Below are 17,484 nucleotides of genomic sequence, written 5' to 3'. Positions count from 1 at the left end.
CTGTAATCCCAGCACTTTGGGAGGCCGAGGCGGGTGGATCACAAGGTCAGGAGATCGAGACCATCCTAGCTAACACGGTGAAACCCCGTCTCTACTAAAAATACAAAAAATTAGTCGGGCATGGTGGCAGGTACTTGTAGTCCCAGCTACTCAGGAGGCTGAGGCAGGAGAATGGCGTGAACCCGGGAGGCGGAGGATGCAGTGAGCCAAGACTGCACAGTTGTATTCCAGCCTGGGTGACAGAGTGAGACCCGTCTCAAAACACACACACACACACACACACATACACACAAAAACCAAAGATTAGCTGGGGGTAGCGATGCATGCCTGTAATCCCAGTTACTTGGGAGGCTGAGGCAGAAGAATCGCCTGAACCCGGGAGGCGGAGGTTGTAGTGAGCCAAGACTGCACAGTTGCACTCCAGCCTGGGTGACAGAGCCAGATTCTGTCTCAAAAAAAAAAAAATAATAATAATAATTAGCCAGGCTGGTGGTGGGCACCTATAATCCCAGCTACTTGGGAGGCTGAGACAGGAGAATCATTTGAACCCGGGAAGCAGAGATTGCAGTGGGCTGGGATTGTGCCACTGCACTTCAGTCTGGGAAACAGTGAGACTCCATCTCAAAAAAAAAAAAAAAAAATCACAAATGGTCTATGGAGTTTATAAATTGAAGTAGTATGGATAAAGGACTCTCAATGTTGAAGGCCCATATATAACTTGTATTTCCCTTACTCTGATACCTCCAGAAGTCTTAATGGGTAAGGTAAATCATTTTAAAAATGATTTAACAGATTTAAAATTTAAAAATCTGTTAAAAAAACATTTAACAGAATAGTGAATAAAGCAGCAGTCAGACTTCTTAATACAAATTCGTAAAAAGAACTCTATTTCCCAAACACATTAAGATAACTTGCTGGTCTCCAGAGGACTAATTTGGTTTTAACTTTGAGTTATCCAGAGCTGGGAATACTAAACAGTCCCAGGCGTCAGAAACCAGGGGCTGGCTGCAGTGCCAGTTTTCCCAGGAGCGGCAGAGGGAAATTCCCAGAGATGGGGAAAAACAGCAGTAAAGTCACTATGTTCACTGAGTCTCTAGAACAGGGAAGGTAAAAGTTTTCCGCAAAGGGCCACATTGTAAATAATTTTAGGTTTTGCAGGCCACATAGTCTCTTTTGCTTTAAAACAAAAATGAAACCTTTTAAAAATGTGAAACTATTTTTTTTTGAGAAAAAAAAAAAAGAGTTTCACTCTTTCGCCCAGGCTGGAATGCAGTGGCGTGATTGCTACTCACTGCAACCTCTGCCTCCTGGGTTCAAGTGATTTTCCTGCCTCAGCCTCCTGAGTAGCTGGGAACACAGGCATCTGCCACCACGCCTGGCTAATTTTTGTATTTTTAGTAGAGAAGGGGTTTCACCATGTTGGCCAGGCTGGTCTTGAATTCCTGACCTCATGATCTGCCCGCCTCGGCCTCCCAAAGTGCTGGGATTACAGGCATAAGGCACTACACCCAGCCATGAAATTATTTTTAGCTCAATCATACAAAAACAGGCTAAGGCCCAGATTTGGCCCTTAGGCCTTAGTTTGCCAACACATGCTCTAGAACAAAGCTGTTCATAAAACTTTCTTCAATGACACAATGATATAAATATTCTTTTTTATATATATATATATATGCATTTTTTTGTTTGTTTTTTTGAGATACAGTCTCACTCTGTTGCCCAGACTGGAATGCAGTGGCAACATCTTGGCTCACAGCAACCTCCACCTCCTGGGTTCAAGCAATTCTCCTGTCCAGCCTCCCAAGTAGCCGGGACTACAGGTGCCCATCACAACGCCTGGATAATTTTTGTATTTTTAGTAGAGACAGGATTTCACCATATTGACCAGGTTGGTCTCAAACTCCTGATGTCAGGTGATCCACTCGCCTTGATCTCCCAAAGTGCAGGATTACAGGCATGAACCATCTCGCCCAGCCTATATTTGTTTTTCTTTCTGCTTTTTTTCTTCCCCCCAAAGTCTCACTCTGTCACCTAGGCTGGAGTATAGTGGCATGATCTTGGCTCACAGCTCACTGCAACCTCCACCTCCCGGGTTCAAACGATTCTCCTGCTGCAGCCTCCTGAATAGCTGGGATTACAGGTGCATGCCTCCATGCCCAGGTAATTTTTGTATTTTTAGTAGAGATGGGGTTTTGTCATGTTGGCCAGGCTGGTCTTGAACTCCGGACCTCAAGTGATCCGCCTGCCCCGGCCTCCCAAAGTGCTGGGATTAGTGAGCCACTGTGCCCAGTCAAACATTCTATATTTGCATTGTTGAATATGGTAGCCTCTAGCCACATCTGGCTACTGAGCACTTGAAATATGGTTAGTGTGACTGAAGAACTGAAAACCTAAACTATGTATTTTTAATTAATTAAAACTAAAATTCAGGCCAAACACAGTGGCTCACGCCTGTAATCCTGGCAGTTTGGGAGGCCGAGGTGGGTGGATCACTTGAGGTCAGGAGTTCAAGAACAGCCTGGCCAACATGGCAAAACCCTATCTCTACTAAAAACACAAAAATTAGCTGGGTGTCATTGTGCGCGCCTATAATCCCAGCTACTTGGGAGGCTGAGGCACAAGAATCGCTTGAACCCCAGAGGCAGAGGTGGCAGTGAGTTGAGATTACGCCACTGCACTCTAGCCTGGGCGACAGTGTGACTGTCTCAAAACAACCAACCAACATGCAGCTAGTGGCTACAGAGTGGGATAGTATAGTTCTAGACCCCCAAATATTTTCTGACCTTTGGAAAGCATATCAGATAACCAGTGGAGGGCCCAACTTATCTTACCTGGCATAACCAATGATGAGGCTCCCAAACACAGTCCCAATCCCAGCCCCAGAGCCAGCCACCCCAACTGTGGCAGCCCCAGCTCCAATGAACTTGGCTGCTGTGTCGATGTCCCTTGAAATGGCGCTGGTTTGGAAGCTGCGGCTAGAGACAAGTGAGGTAATGGGACGTGAGACTGCCAAGCTGCTGAGGCTCTGTGAAAAAGAGGCAGATAGAAGGTAAAGTTTTTTGCTCTAGTAAGTTTTTTACCATTTAAAACCTTTATGCTGCCAAATCCCATTGTTTCTCCCCCAAACGGAAAACTGTTTAACCCCCTAAAATGCTGGCAAGCAGAACCTTTTAATGTAGGACATAGACTTCAAATGCCTTTAAGATTCAGGTGTGGTCAAGAAGCGTAAGACTGAGGCCCTAGTCTATTCTTGCTGCCCCAAGGAGATCATCTTCCTAGGACTAAATGCTTCCAACTGAAGTCAGTTGACTAGGCCAAGTAATAGCAGTTAGCAGCAGTGCACAAGGGCATGTGCTACCAGTGGCAAAAGCTGGAGCACTATAGCATACAGCGTATTAACATTCTCCATCTCCAACTAAAGCCCATGGCCTTGGCCGTTCATGAATCTTAGCCTGTGATGACTATCCTCAGCATTCTACCTCCTGGTTCTGGCAGGTAACCCTCCCCACCCATCACCCCCCAAACCACAGTCCCAACTCCACCAGTAAGGTACCTCATCAGTCAGTATCTCCGGTCGTTTCAGCATCACTGCAGATAGCGGACGGCTCAGCAGCTGTGAGGTGCTCTTGACCTAGCAGGAATGACATACAGGGGCAGGAAGGTCAAGGAAGACTGGAGAGGAGTTTCAGAACTATGCCACGTTATTATATCATCAGATAGGATTTTCTTTCCTCTGATGGCCTTCCCATCTTCACACATACGTTAGAATTCTGGATCATTCTTCCTTTCTTTCCTTTTAGCAAAGTCTAAATTAAAGAACCACACCATTTCTCTTGCTTCTCAGACTTTGCTTTAAGGAAAGAAAGTCTACTTCCTTTTGGGCTACAAGGGAGCATCCACCCTTGCTGTATCCTTTTATAGCTCTTGAGAATGAGAAGAAATCTAAGTCTCAGAAGCATTTGCCTCACTCAACAAGGGAGATATACACAGATGCTCCTCAACTTACCACAGGGTTATGTGCCAATAAATCCATCACACATTGAGAAACCATTTAATACTGCTAACCTACCAAACACCATAGTCTGGCCTAGCCTAGCCTTCAATGTGCTCAAAAAGCTTACATTAGCTTATAGTTAGGTGAAATCACCTAGCAACACAGTACGCTGTAGAGTGCTGGTTGTTTACCCTTGTGATTGGGCAGGTGACTGGGAGCTGTGGCTTGCTGCTGAGTATTGCAATAGAGTATTGTACCACACATTGCGAGCTTGGGAAAAGATAAAGATTAATAATTCTAAGTACGGTTTTTTTGTTTTGTTTTGAGACAGAGTCTTGCTCTATCACCAGGCTGGAATGCAGTGGCGTGATCTCAGCTTGGCTCACTGCAACCTCCACCTCCCAGGTTCAAGCAATTCTCCTGCCTCAGCCTCCTGAGTAGCTGGGACTACAGGCACCCACAACCACACCCAGCTAATTTTTGTATTTTTAGTAGAGACAGGTTTTCACCATATTGGCCAGGATGGTTTTGGATTCCTGACCTCAGGTGATCCACCCACCTCGGCCTCCCAAGGTGCTGGGATTACAGGCATGAGCTACCACGCCCACCCCGAAGTATGGTTTCTAATGAATACATATCATTTTTGCATCATCATAAAGTTAAAAAAAAAAATCTTAAGTCAAATCATCTAAAGTTGGGGGCCATCTGTATGGGTAATGGTCAGCCCACAAGAAAGAAGCCAGTAACTTTCCCTGAACACATCCTTTTGGAAAATAGGAACAAAGATTCATGCTCAAAATTTATCTCCTTCTAGTAGCCTTTTCTGACTAACCCCAACCCAGCGACACCAAAACAGACACATGGTGATTAACGGCCAGGGCTTTAGGCATCAGATAAAGTGAGATTCAAATCTTAACTCTATTATCAGCAGTGTACTCTCAGGATAAGTCGCTTAAACCTTTCTAAGCCTGTATTCTCATTTATGAAATCAAAGTATCATCTCTCAGGGTTGATTTGAAGAGTAAATGAGATTATGTATACCAATCAGTAAACTAACTCAGTGCGAAGGCACATGATAAATGCTAAATAAATGGTACTCCTTTTTATTTGTGAATGAACCAACCGCCTCCTCTAACTACTATTTAAAATATTTCTTCCATACTGCTGTTTGTCAGTCAAATACTTTTCCAATGTGTATTTATGTAAATTTTAGCTTCCTATCCAAATTTAAGTCCCAGAATGAACTCTTTAGCTCTGGCTCACTCAGGACAAGATCCTACACACAGCGCATACTCAGTCCAAGTTATGTAATCTACTTATGTTTACCACTCTGGATGGCCAGTTTACATGACATATAGTTTCAGGAGTAGGAATAACTTGATCTTGGTCTAGATTCTCATCTCTATTCTTCTCCTAAGATGGCTGGGTAATAATTAACTGGCCACAGCCAGGCACGGTGGTTCATGCCTGTAATACCAGAAATTTAGGAGGCCGAGGAGGGCGGATCACCTGAGGTTGGGAGTTCAAGACCAGCCTGACCAACACAGAGAGACCCTGTCTCTACTCACATCACGAGGTCAGGAGTTTGAGACCAGCCTGGCCAACATGGTGAAATCCCATCTCTACTAAAAATACAAAAATTAGCTGGGTGTGGTGGCAGGTGCCTATAATCCCAGCTACTCGGGAGTCAGAAGCAGGAGAATCGCTTGAACCTGGGAGGCGGAGGTTGTGGTGGATCGCACCATTGCAACCTGGGAAACAAGAACGCAACTCTGTCTCAAAAAAAAAAAAAAAAAAAAAGAAAAAAGAATTAACTGGCCACCAAGGGATATGGGGCAGGAGAGTATCTAGCAAGCATTCACTCTCTCCTGTTAGGCAATCATAGCAAAGGGCCTTCCCTCACCAAGAATCTTTCTTACTTATTTACTTATTTATTTTTTGAGACAGTCTTGCTCTGTCGCCCAGGCTGGAGTGCAGTGGTACCATCTTGGCTCATTGCAACCTCCACCTCCTGGGTTCAAGCTATTCTCTTGCCTCAGCCTCCTGAGTAGCTGGGATTACAGGCACCTGCCACCACGCCCAACTGGTTTTCGTATTTTTAGTAGAGATGGGGTTTCACCATGTTGGCCAGGCTGGTTTTGAACTCCTGGCCTCAAGTGATATGCCCGCCTGGACCTCCTCTCCCCCAGCCTTACTGTGAAGAACAAGTAACGTCTCTCCTTTAAACAAGACGTCTCTCCTTTAAAACTCTCCCAGAAAAACAGGTACTCACCAAGGAGGGACTGGAGACGAACTTGGAGCAGGCGAACATTTTCAGGGGGTGAGGGGCTGTGGCAGGAGAGCTGGAATTACAGAAGCAGTATTGTAAACACTCTCCTCATTCACTAAACTATATCCTTATTAGCAGAAAAGGGGCCCTAGAAAGCTTAACTGGCCCAGAAAACAGTGACTGACCTTAAGTCATCGGCAGAAATAGAATTAAAACCCTGAAGTCATGACTTCTTCCAGAAACCCCACACAGCTCCCAAGATTTTCTTATAACCAAGTGACTTCCCCTGGTCTCACCAAGTGATCACTTGGGATTTGCAGTTGCCACACGAATTTTCCCAGAGTGTCTTTTGCCTAAGTTTTCCTTAGTTTTTACGCAAAATGAACCCTTCTCAAGACTTCATCATCTGGATCTTTAAAAGTGGCCCTTTAGGGTGGGCACGTGGTTCACGCCTGTAATCCCAGCACTTTGGGAGGCCAAGGTGGGCAGATCACGAGGTCAGGAGTTCAAGACCAGTCTGACCAACACAGTGAAACCCCATCTCTACTAAAAATACAAAAATTAGCCAGGTGTGGTGGTGCATGCCTATAATCCCAGCTACTCAGGAGGCTGAAGCAGGAGAATTGCTTGAATCCAGGAGGCAGAGGCCGCAGTGAGCAGAGACCATACCACTGCACTCCAGCCTGGGTGACAGAGCATGAGTCTCAAAAAGACAAACAAAAAAGTTGCCCTTTAGAGTCTTTGTAGTTTTGGGAGATATTTGTTGAAGGCCAAGACACTGGAAGGTCTCCAACAATCTCTTTGCTGATCCCTGGAATTACCAGATTCCTCAAAATACTTCAATTTCCTGTATTAATAAGATGAGGAAGATCAAGGAGGAACTCTGCTATTAGTCTGTCTAAAAGGTATTAGTGGCCGGGCGCGGTGGTTCACACCTGTAATCCCAGCACTTTGGGAGGCTAAGGCTGGCGGATCACGAGGTCAGGAGTTCGAGACCAGCCTGACCAACATGGAGAAACCCTGTCTCTACTAAAAATACAAAATTAGTCGGGTGTGGTGGTGCATGCCTGTAATCCCAGCTACTCATGAGGCTGAGGCAGGAGAATCACTTGAATCCAGGTGGCAGAGGCTGCGGAGAGCCAAAATTGCGCCATTGCACTCCAGCCTGGGCAACAAGAGGGAAACTCCGTCTCAAAAAAAAAAAAAAAAAAAAAAAAGTATTAAATTGTGTCTCCCCAAGATCTAAAGAAGTCCTGATACCCTATAGGTAACTAAGTTGGTAGAAGTGAACTTACCTGAAACAGAAGGTAGGTTAAAAACCTAAAGGCAGGGTTTCTCCAAGAGAAGTGAGAAGCCCATCTGAACCAGAATTATCTGGGTGGTGTATGTATTAAAAAATGCATATTCTTGGGCTCAACTTGGACCTTCCTGGTCAAGATCTCTGGGGGAGCTAGGTTCAGTGGCTCAATCCTGTAATCCCAACACTTTGAGAAGCTGGGGCGGAAAGGTAACTTGAAGTCAGGAGTTTAAGACCAGCCTGGGCAAACAGCAAGACCTCGACTCTACAAAAAATAAAATTAGTCAGGTGAGGTGGAAGTGCACCTGTAGTTCCAGCTACTCCAGAAGCTGAGGCAGGAGGACTGCTTCAGCCCAGGAGTCGGAGGGTTCAGTGAGCTATGATCATGCCACTGTACTTCAGTATGGGCAACAACGTGAAACTCCGTCTATAAACAAACAAAAATGATCTCTTGGAATAAGGCTCAAGTGCCCTGTATTTCAAACAAGTTTCCCAGATAATTATTATATATACTTAATGCAAGAGCGTGACCTTAAACCCAGTCTTGAAACTGCAGTAGTGGTAGAGGATAGACTTGAACTTGGATCTTTTAAGTTACACGCTTTCTAATGTCACAGGCTGAAATACTCAGTGAATGCTTAGGGCTATCAAATGCCACTTCCTTAAATGAACTGAACTCAGATTGTCCCAGGGTAAAACACTTCTGAATCCAAGATCTTAATTGCTGTTGTAGTGACAGTGTCATTATAAAAAATTTTGTTGCCCAGGCTGGTGTGGAACTCCCGGCATCAAACGATCTTCCCACCTTGGCCTCCCAATGTTGGGATTACAGGTATGAGCCACCACACCCAGCCTTAATTACTTTTAGGTTAATGGATGTCTTCAACTCTTGTCCTATCTAGAACTCTTGATTTTTGCCTATAGGTAACTCTAACCCAATTTTGCTGCTGTACTATTCACGTTTTCTTGGTAAAAATCCAATAGTTCTTTAAGGCTTTTAGAAAAAGAAGGGGTGGTTTTTTCTAAAGGAATTATACCGTATTATCATTTTTGTAAAATGCAACTCTTAGGGGGATTAAGTATGTTCATTTACAAATTAACATACACAAAGAGTTTAATGTGGTGCTGGCATGTAACAAACCCACAACAAAGGGTGGCAATTAAGTGATCCCACCACTGGCTATCTAATCATGGCAAGTCTGCAATTGTTAGCCTACAACTTGGGCAAAGGTACTATCCAGAATCAGAACTCCTAAATCATCACGGGCTTTTTGCTCAGTGTAGATGAGTCACAGGGGTGGTGACTTAACTATTCCTTTCCTTAAACCATCTTTTCCCTGTAACAGCAGAATCTGCGGAGCTTAATTAATCCTTGACAGGAAGGCTGGCAGGCAGGGACTCATGCTGGCCCCACTAGCTTGGCCTTACCCCACCTTTCCGGGCCTGCTGCCTCAACAGAAACCCGCATCTCTAGCCCACCACTTGTGACTTCTCCAACTTCACCAGCGTACCAGGATGCGAGAAACGTACTGGTAAATAACTAGTGATTCCAAAGCAACCAGCCTCTCTCTTCGGCCTTAGCTATCCCAAGCCACAACCTGACGGGAGGCGATGTTTTGGCTTTTTTTTCCCCCCACTTCTAACATGTTCAAGGTTTACTTTTTAAATTGAGGGGTGCTGACTAGAGGGATTGGTGACTTTAGACGATCCACTATCTCCATTGCTCGGAGCACCTGAGGTCCTGGGGCCGAAAGTCTGGAGACTTCAGAATAAAGAAGGCACAAGTCAGGATGAGAAGAGAAAGCAGAGATAAGAGGGGAGGGCCTGGGGGTTGTGACAATCTGAAAGGGCCAGAGGCCGAGAAAAGCGTGTCTGTAGGGGCTGGGTGGAACAGGTGAAAAGCAGCACTCCAGGATCTAACTTTGGCCAGCTCCAAGGCACCCTCCCCCCGCAAGACATCCAAGATGGCGCCAGGCCCGCGCGATTGGAGGTCACCAGCACGCGGAAGACCCAGTTCTAAGGCGCAGGGGTAGCGGGAGCCAGGGAGTAAGCGAGGACAAGGGTGGGAGCAACCAAGGTAAGAGCCTCAAAGCATCCGTGCGAGGTGGGGTGTCCCGCGCGCTTGCGCGGCGCACAGACGGCACTAGGTCCCAAGGCCTTACCTTCTCCCAGCGTAGAGAAGACAGAGAGGGGCGGAGCAGCGGGAATAGCGAAAGGAAGACTCAGCGCATGCGTAGCTTGGGCCAACGAGTCGCTCCATCACGGATAGAGTGATTGCAACATAGAGGATCAGCTCAGGCATCACAGCGCCGCCTGCCAGGGCTGTGGCGGTATCCGGCCAGTTGCTCCACCTGGCGTTCGAGAGGAGAAACTACAGCGAGCGCCGACAGTGCAGAAATGAGGCCAACTCTGCAGAGTAAGCGGATCCGTAACGTGGCCGGCGGTTCGGTCCGTAGCACGTTTGGGATCGCGGACTTGCGTCCCCTTTCCGAGCATGCGCAGTCACACTGCCAAAACAACAAAACTCCTACTCAGAATTCAGTGTTAACATACAGTCAGGAATGGGGTTCAGTCCCTAAAATGCAGCAGGAGGAAGATCTTGGGAGTCCTGCTTTCTGTCGCGCCGGGACCCTGGCATCACTGGATGGCAAACTGGCTCAATGGGCGAATAGTCAGCAAAATGCCGCAGCTGCTTCTGGTGGCTTCGCCCTTTCCCCCCCTTCCCGTTTCCTCCTTTCCACTCCGGTGATAAACCATGAGAAAAGCAGCAACAGCGAGCCAGAAGATAGGGCTAAATATGATCCGAATCTCTCTTTCCTGGCTCCTGGGACAGTCTAGGAATAACGGGCACCCGCGACCCGCTGTAATGTTGCGAGGTCACTCCAGGCTTACCCGAACCTCGGCTCAGGTTTCAACTACGCGAGTTGGGATAAGCAGCGCCCCACTCCCCCGCCCCCATGCTCTCCTGAACGCCCGTCTTCTCTCCCCTTTCGCTCGCCCTTCCCCTGATGGAAGGAGGTGGGGGGCTTCCTGGCCCTCATCTTTCCTAGGCCTCCTTGTCTCCCAGACAGGACCTGCCTTGCCCTTTGGAACAGGGCGACAAGGCCTATCCAGTTCCAAACCCCTGCCGTCCCTGCATCGTGCTTGAACGCAGCACGAGAAAGACGGGAAAAACTCACCAAACCCCATAAAAAATAAAAAATAAAAAGAAAGCCGCGGTCGTAAATAAAGGCAAATCCGCCACCCTCTGAGGGGCCGTTTGTCCTCCCCTCCTTGGCCCCGTCCTTCCCGCCGCCCCCTCCCGGCTCCCGGGCCCCGCGGCGCCCCGGCCCCGAGCTCCTCCATTTAATCGGATTTGGGAGAAGGGGAGGATAAATCACGGCAGCAGCTTTACGGTCCCGGAGGAGAGGCGAGCCGCAGCCAGGCACACCCCGGTCGGCGATAAAAACCGCCGCTGAAAGCCCACGGAGCAATTTCCCGGGACCCCGAGCGACGCCATTACAGGAATGTAATTTTGCCCGGATGAGGCCCCGAGTTTAATTATCCTCGCGGAGGAATTTCAATGCGGCCAATCCATCTTGCAGGCGGGCGGCAGAGGGATTTATATGGGCCCGTTATTTCACACCGATCCTCCATCTGCATTTTTATGGCCCTGAGCTCCTGAAAGGGAGGGTAAAGAGTGTGGAGAAATAGAAGAAGCAGGCGAGAAGAGGAGGGTTGTGGGCTGCCCGTCTTTCCTAAATTCACGTTTCCAGCTCTATTAGGATTCTCACAGGTTCTTCTGAAATCCCCAAATCTCCAGTTCCAGTTGTTGATTGCGCCCCGAGCGGGTAGGTAGGTGGGAAATGGAACTGGGATCCTTGGGAATCAATCAACAGGTATTTATCAAGTACCAAGTGGTGCCAGGCACTGTGGAGATGCTGTTAGGAGAAAGACAGGCTAGCAAAGACACAAGTTTATCCCCTGAGGTCTCCAGACATCTCCACTCCCACCAAAACGGAATTCTTTTAAGCTGTCGGCTTCACATCCTCAGTGGCAGAGAAAGCCCACCGTTCTTAGGGGCCACCACCCCCAAACGGCTGTTGCAGCTGTTGCGACAATTTGGACACTCAGATATGGCTAACAATCCCAGAGGAGGATCAGAGAAGGGGCCTGAGAGGAAGCTAAAGCTGGCTCTTTCCAAAAGTTACAGCCTGCGATGTTTAACACTCCCTTACCCTCATAGAATAATGGGTTCTGCGTTCAGACAAATCTGGGTTCCCAAATCGCTGTGTGACCTTGAGCTAGCTGTTTAACCCCCTTTAAATCTATTTCCTCCTGTGTAAATTGGGAAGAATAATAGTACTTACCACACAGTCAATATTGGGATAATACATATGAAGCTTTTAGCAAGGTACTTGGTCCCCAGTAAGAGTTCGGTAATTGCTAGCATCAAAATCATCATCGTCACCACCACCATCACCACCACCACCATTACCATCACCACTACCATCATCACTGCTTCTATAGTTAAGGGTATTGCAACTCAATTCTGCACTGCTACCTATATAGACTGTTTATTGCAAGGTCCTTGAGATAATATCTCCTGAAAGAGACTCAACTACACTTTAAAAACGGTTTCACCTGCATAAATCATACAAAACAAGTTATTTTACTTGCTGGTGAGTGGAGATCTGAGGGAAGGCTGAGAATCCTGGGACTATTACTACCAGACTTGAAGCAAGAAATCAAATCCGCAAGGGAGCAGTGAGGCTACAAAAAGGAGGTTTGTAAGGGGAGGGGTGAATTTGAAGACAACAAAAGATCCAAGAGAAGCTTAGCTGAAGGTCGGGTGATCTTCTTAACTATGGGCTTGGGGAAGGGTCCCTCTTTCGCTTCACAAAGGGAAAACTGGGGTCCAGGAAGGAAAGGGTGTGGAGAGAGAACTATCCTTTCCAATCAGTACCTTTCTTTTCGTACCAGACCATATAACAAGGTTGGCCTGATTGGCCAGTTTTTTTTAATGACTGTGAGTGGCAGATTCTTACTGGTTGGCAGCCTCCCTGCACAGTGGTGAGGGAGAAATGAGATTGATCTTTTCTTTCTTAGGATTGGTTAACAACCCTCAGGGGAGGCCAGAGACTCATTTTAATTGACTGGATAGGCTAGGAGAGAGGTTCAGCTTCTCTCTTATCAAAAGTCCAAGTGTCCTTTTCTACAAAGGTCACCAAGGAAGGGTTTTGATTGGTTTATATATGTTTCTTTGGACAAGAAGCCATAGCTTAGAGCAGAAAAATCAAGATAATTGTGCAGTCATGCCACAATGAGAAAGAGCCACAGAAAGAAACAGTAGTGATTTTAAAAACGAGAGAGAGAGAGAGAGAGACAGACACCAGGGCACAGAGAAATGCAAAGAAAAGAAAGATATTGCTAGACAGAAGAGGTAGGGTTTAAATGGTTTGATTTCCATTCCTGATGGCTTAAGATGAGGATACTTTATGATGTGTTTTGCTAGATGTACATGTTGCCACCAAGTGGCATGGATAGAACAGCTGTCTTCCAGGCAGGAGACTGGGAGTCTAGTCCCAGCCCTGCTACTAAATAGTTGAATAGCTATGCAAGTTACTTCATCTCTCGAAGCTTCAGTTTCCTCATTTGGAAAGATCAGGGAGAGAAGTAGGTGATCTCTAACATTCCATCCAGTGTTAACTTTCCAGGATTCTCTTTCTTTCTGCTAAACAGGCACTTTCCTGCAAGTTAAAGTGAAGCCTTTGCACTGCCAATACTTCTTACATATTCAGCTTCTCTATTTATTTGTGATTGTTAATTTCAAGCTCCTGGGCTGCGATGGGCTGGTGGGAACTGACTGATAGATTTTCTACTTTTCCTTGCTAAATCAGTTCCCTAAGACATCAGGACTGTGAGACATCGGCAAACCTCCCTACTTCTAGAGAAAGAAAACAGTAGATAAAGGAAGGGAAAGGATCACGGGTATCCAGGCTTCTGAGGGAGGAATCAGTGGGAGAGATGGTGGCAGAGGGATGGCCAAAAAAGTTTTTGCTGGGGAAGAACTTCAACTTCCTTTGAATTTGTTTATTTTTAATTTATTTTTATTTTATTTTATTTTTGGAGACAGGGTCTTGTTCTGTTGCCCAGGCTGGGGTACAGTGACACGATCGTGGTTCACTGTAGCCTCGACCTCCTGGGCTCAATTGATCCACCTGCCTCAGCCTCGCAAGTAGCTGGGACTACAGGCATGTGCCACCATGCCGGCTAATTTTGGTATTTTTTGTAGAGATGGGGTTTCACTATGTTGCCCAGGCTGGCCTTGAACTCCTGAGCTCAAGTGATCTGCCTACCTCAACCTCCCAAAGTTCTGGGATTACAGGCGTGAGCCACCATGCCCGGCCACAACCAGTATTTATTGAGCATCTACTATGTGCAAAGTATTGTGCTACGTATTGTGAATGGGTATTAAAAAGGAGAAAACATACTCCTTTGTCTTCATAAATTTAAAATCAGTAAGAGAGACATGTACACATATAACTATAATATGCAGCAGGATTTAATAGGCTATATGAGTAATAGGAGTTGTGGAAGCAGTATAACTTTCAGCTAGAATAATCAAGAGGGCAACATAATTAAAGTAGGTTTTTTTCCTTTTAAGAAAATTAGCTGGGCGTGGTGGCTTATGCCTGCAATCCCAGCACTTTGGGAAGCCGAGGCAGGGAGATTGCATGAGCCCAGGAGTTTGAGACCAGCCTGGGCAACATAGTGAGACCCAATTGCTACAAAAAATAAAACACAAAACGTTTGAAAAAAGAAAATTATGAAATATTTGGTTCATACAAAATAATGCAAGTAATGTGTATCCACTTATTCAACACATGTATTTTGAGCATCTACTATGTGCTAGGCACTGTTTTTGGTGTTGGGGACACAGGCATGAACAAAGCAAGACAACTTTTCCAGAACTGACATTTTATATAAACTGTGAAGCTTAGTAATAAAAGGAACACCCATTAGACCACACCCTAATTTTTTTTTGAGGGGGGATGGAGTTTTGCTCATGTTGCCCATGCTGGAGTGCAATGGCATGATCTTGGCTCACTGCAACCTCCACCTCCTGGGTTCAAGCAATTCTCCTGCCTCAGCCTCCCAAGTAGCTGGGATTACAGGTGTGTACCACCACAGCTGGCTAATTTTCTATTTTTAGAAGAGATGGAGTTTCAGCATGTTTGTCAGGCTGGTCTCAAATTCCTGACCTTAGGTGATCCACCAGTCTTGGCCTCCCAAAGTGCTGGGATTACAGGCATGAGCCACTGTATGCAGCAGCATGCCCTAATTTAAGAAAAGAAAAAGAAAAAAGGCCAGGCACGGTAGCTCATGTCTGTCATCCCAGCACTTTGGCAGGCCAAGGCAGGCGTATCATTTGAGGTCAGGAGTTCAAAATCAGCCTGGCCCACGTAGTGGGCCATCTCTATTAAATATACAAAAATTAGCTGGGCGTGGTGGTGGGCACCTGTAATCCCAGCTACTCAGGAGGCTGAGGCAGGAGAATTGTTTGAGCCTGGGAAGCGGAGGTTACAGTGAGCACAGACTGTGTCACTGCACTCCAGCCTGGGTGACAGAGCAAGACTCCATCTCAAAAAAAAAAAAAAAAAAAAAAATTACCAATACTACTGAAGGGCCCCATGTGGCTTCTCTTCTGTGCTAATCCCTGAATCTTGTATTTACCATTTCCTGTTTTTTCTTTATTTTTTTAACTTGTATTATTTATTTTGTCTTTCCTTCCTTTTAAAAAAAACATTCTAAGAGTGATACAATACTGTTTGTAGATATCTTTGACTTGCCCTTTTCATTCAACATTATGTTTTGTTCAACATTATTCAACATTATGTTTCATCTATGTTGATGTATGTAGTTGTAGTTTATTCATTTTCATTGATGTATAGTAACCCACCAATTTATTGACTAATTCTCCTGTTAATGAATATTTGGGCTTGTTTTCATCTTTTTGCTATTACAGACAATGCTGCCTGGAACATTTATGAACATGTCTCTGTACATGTGGGGAAGAATTTCTTCAGGGTATATGTATAAAAGGGAATTGTTTCCGGTAAGACAGGAAATAAAAAAAGAAAAATTTAAAAAAGGAAATTTCTGGGTTTTAAGATATGAATATCTTAAACTTTTCTAGAAAATCTCAGATCTCAGTTGGTTTTCTTTCTTTTTTTATTTTTTTTTTTGAGCTGGAGTCTCGCTCTGTCACCCAGGCTAGAGTGCTGTGGTGCAATCTTGGCTCACTGCAATCTCCGCCTCCTGGGTTCATGCCATTCTCCTGCCTCAGCCTCTGGAGTAGCTGGGACTACAGGCGCCCGCCACCACGCCTGGCTAATTTTGTGTGTGTGTGTGTTTTTAGTAGAGATAGGGTTTCACTGTGTTAGCCAGGATGGTCTCGATCTCCTGACCTTGTGATCTGCCCGCCTCGGCCTCCCAGAGTGTTGGGATTACAGGCGTGAGCCACTGTGCCTGGCTCAATTTGTTTTCTAATACTTAAGTGCACCAAAGTATATAAGAGTTTCAGTTGCTACCCTATCCTTGCCAACACTGTATTTAGTCAGTTTGTTGGGTATAAAATGGAATTTTATGGCCGGGCGTGGTGTCTCATGCCTGTAATCCCAGCACTTTGGGAGGCCGAGGCAGGAGGATCATGAGGTCAGGAGATCAAGACCATCCTGGCCAATATGGTGAAACCCCGTCTCTACTAAAAATACACAAATTAGCTGGATGTGGTGGCGCACACCTGTAAGAACACGCCACTGCACTGCAGCCTGGTGACAGATCGAGACTCCATATCAAAAAAAAAAAGGAATTTCGTGGTGGTTTGAATTTATATTTCCCCCATTGTTGATGAGATTAAGTGGTTGAGTATCTTTTCATATATTTATTAGCCATTCGTGTTCTGACTTCTGCGAAATGCCTAGTCATGTATGTCTTTTGCCCATTTTCCTATCGGGTTATTTGTTATCTTCCTATTGATTTTTAGGAATTAACAAATATATGTCCTGGTACTGATCCTTTGTTAGTGGCAGTTTGTGGAGGGGTTGGGATTTTAGTAGAAGATCTAAGGATGGATGATTTCAGTTCTAGCTCAGTCTTTATTGAGTTGGATTAATTAATTCTTAATTCATTTATCAAATATTTATTGACTGTCTAGGCAGACATCATGCTAAATACTGAGAATACAAATATCTCCCACATTTGCGTATTCCTTACCACTTCCAAAATCTAATTTGGTCCAAACCACTGACATCTCTTGCTGGGCCACTACAATACTTCCTAGCTGATCTCCTTGATTCCGATTTGGCCTGGCCACAGTCTACACTCCACAGAGTGAGTAGCTAAACTGGTCTTTTAAAAGATAGATCAGCTCGAGCCCGTGAGTTTGAGGCTGTGGTGAGCTATGATTGCACTACTGCACTACAGCCTGGGTAACAAAGCAAGACTCTGCCTCTAAAAAATAAAAATTAGAGGAAAATATAGATTGGATCTTGCTACTTAAAACCTTCTAATAGTTTTATAGTACTTGTAGAAAAAATTCAAGGGTCCAGCTACAATAGGCTCTTACTGAACTTCAGATACAGCAAAGATTTTCTCACTTAGGACCCTTGCTATTACCTCTGCCCGGAACCTTCTTCCCCCAGATTATGCCTTGGCTGATTCTCTAATTTCATTTAGGCCTCATCTCTGATATCTTCTCCTCAGAGACGACTTACCTGACCACGCCCTCTAAATAGCCATCACCCTGTCTTCTTTATCGCTTTATACTTCCTTATTTTTCTCTTTAGCACTTATCATATGTAGTTTTATTTTTATTTTTTTAAAAATTTTATTTATTTATTTAGTTAGTTAGTTAGTTTTGAGATGGAGTTTTGCTCTTGT

The 17,484-nt window shown here is 45.4% G+C and overlaps 1 protein-coding gene across 1 annotated transcript in view; it reads right to left on the bottom strand.

Annotated features, from left to right (window-relative positions):
• The window catches only part of ATP5G2 (ATP synthase, H+ transporting, mitochondrial Fo complex, subunit C2 (subunit 9)), a 13,343-nt gene extending 2,141 nt beyond the window's left edge, over positions 1 to 11,202 (bottom strand). Inside the window, exons 1-4 of the mRNA XM_011930493.1 lie at positions 9,723 to 11,202; positions 6,267 to 6,336; positions 3,554 to 3,631; positions 2,832 to 3,025 (exon numbers count right to left, since the gene is read on the bottom strand). Of these exons, the coding sequence (XP_011785883.1) occupies positions 2,832 to 3,025; positions 3,554 to 3,631; positions 6,267 to 6,336; positions 9,723 to 9,862 (482 nt within the window). The 5' untranslated portion in view covers positions 9,863 to 11,202. The remainder of the gene's footprint in view (positions 1 to 2,831; positions 3,026 to 3,553; positions 3,632 to 6,266; positions 6,337 to 9,722) is intronic.
• Positions 11,203 to 17,484: the final 6,282 nt, after the last annotated feature.

Source organism: Colobus angolensis, unplaced genomic scaffold (assembly GCF_000951035.1).
Source record: "Colobus angolensis palliatus isolate OR3802 unplaced genomic scaffold, Cang.pa_1.0 Scaffold87, whole genome shotgun sequence".
Taxonomy (NCBI): Eukaryota; Metazoa; Chordata; class Mammalia; order Primates; family Cercopithecidae; genus Colobus; species Colobus angolensis.
Note: the sequence above shows the minus strand (reverse complement) of the source record. Positions and strands in the feature narration are given on the sequence as shown.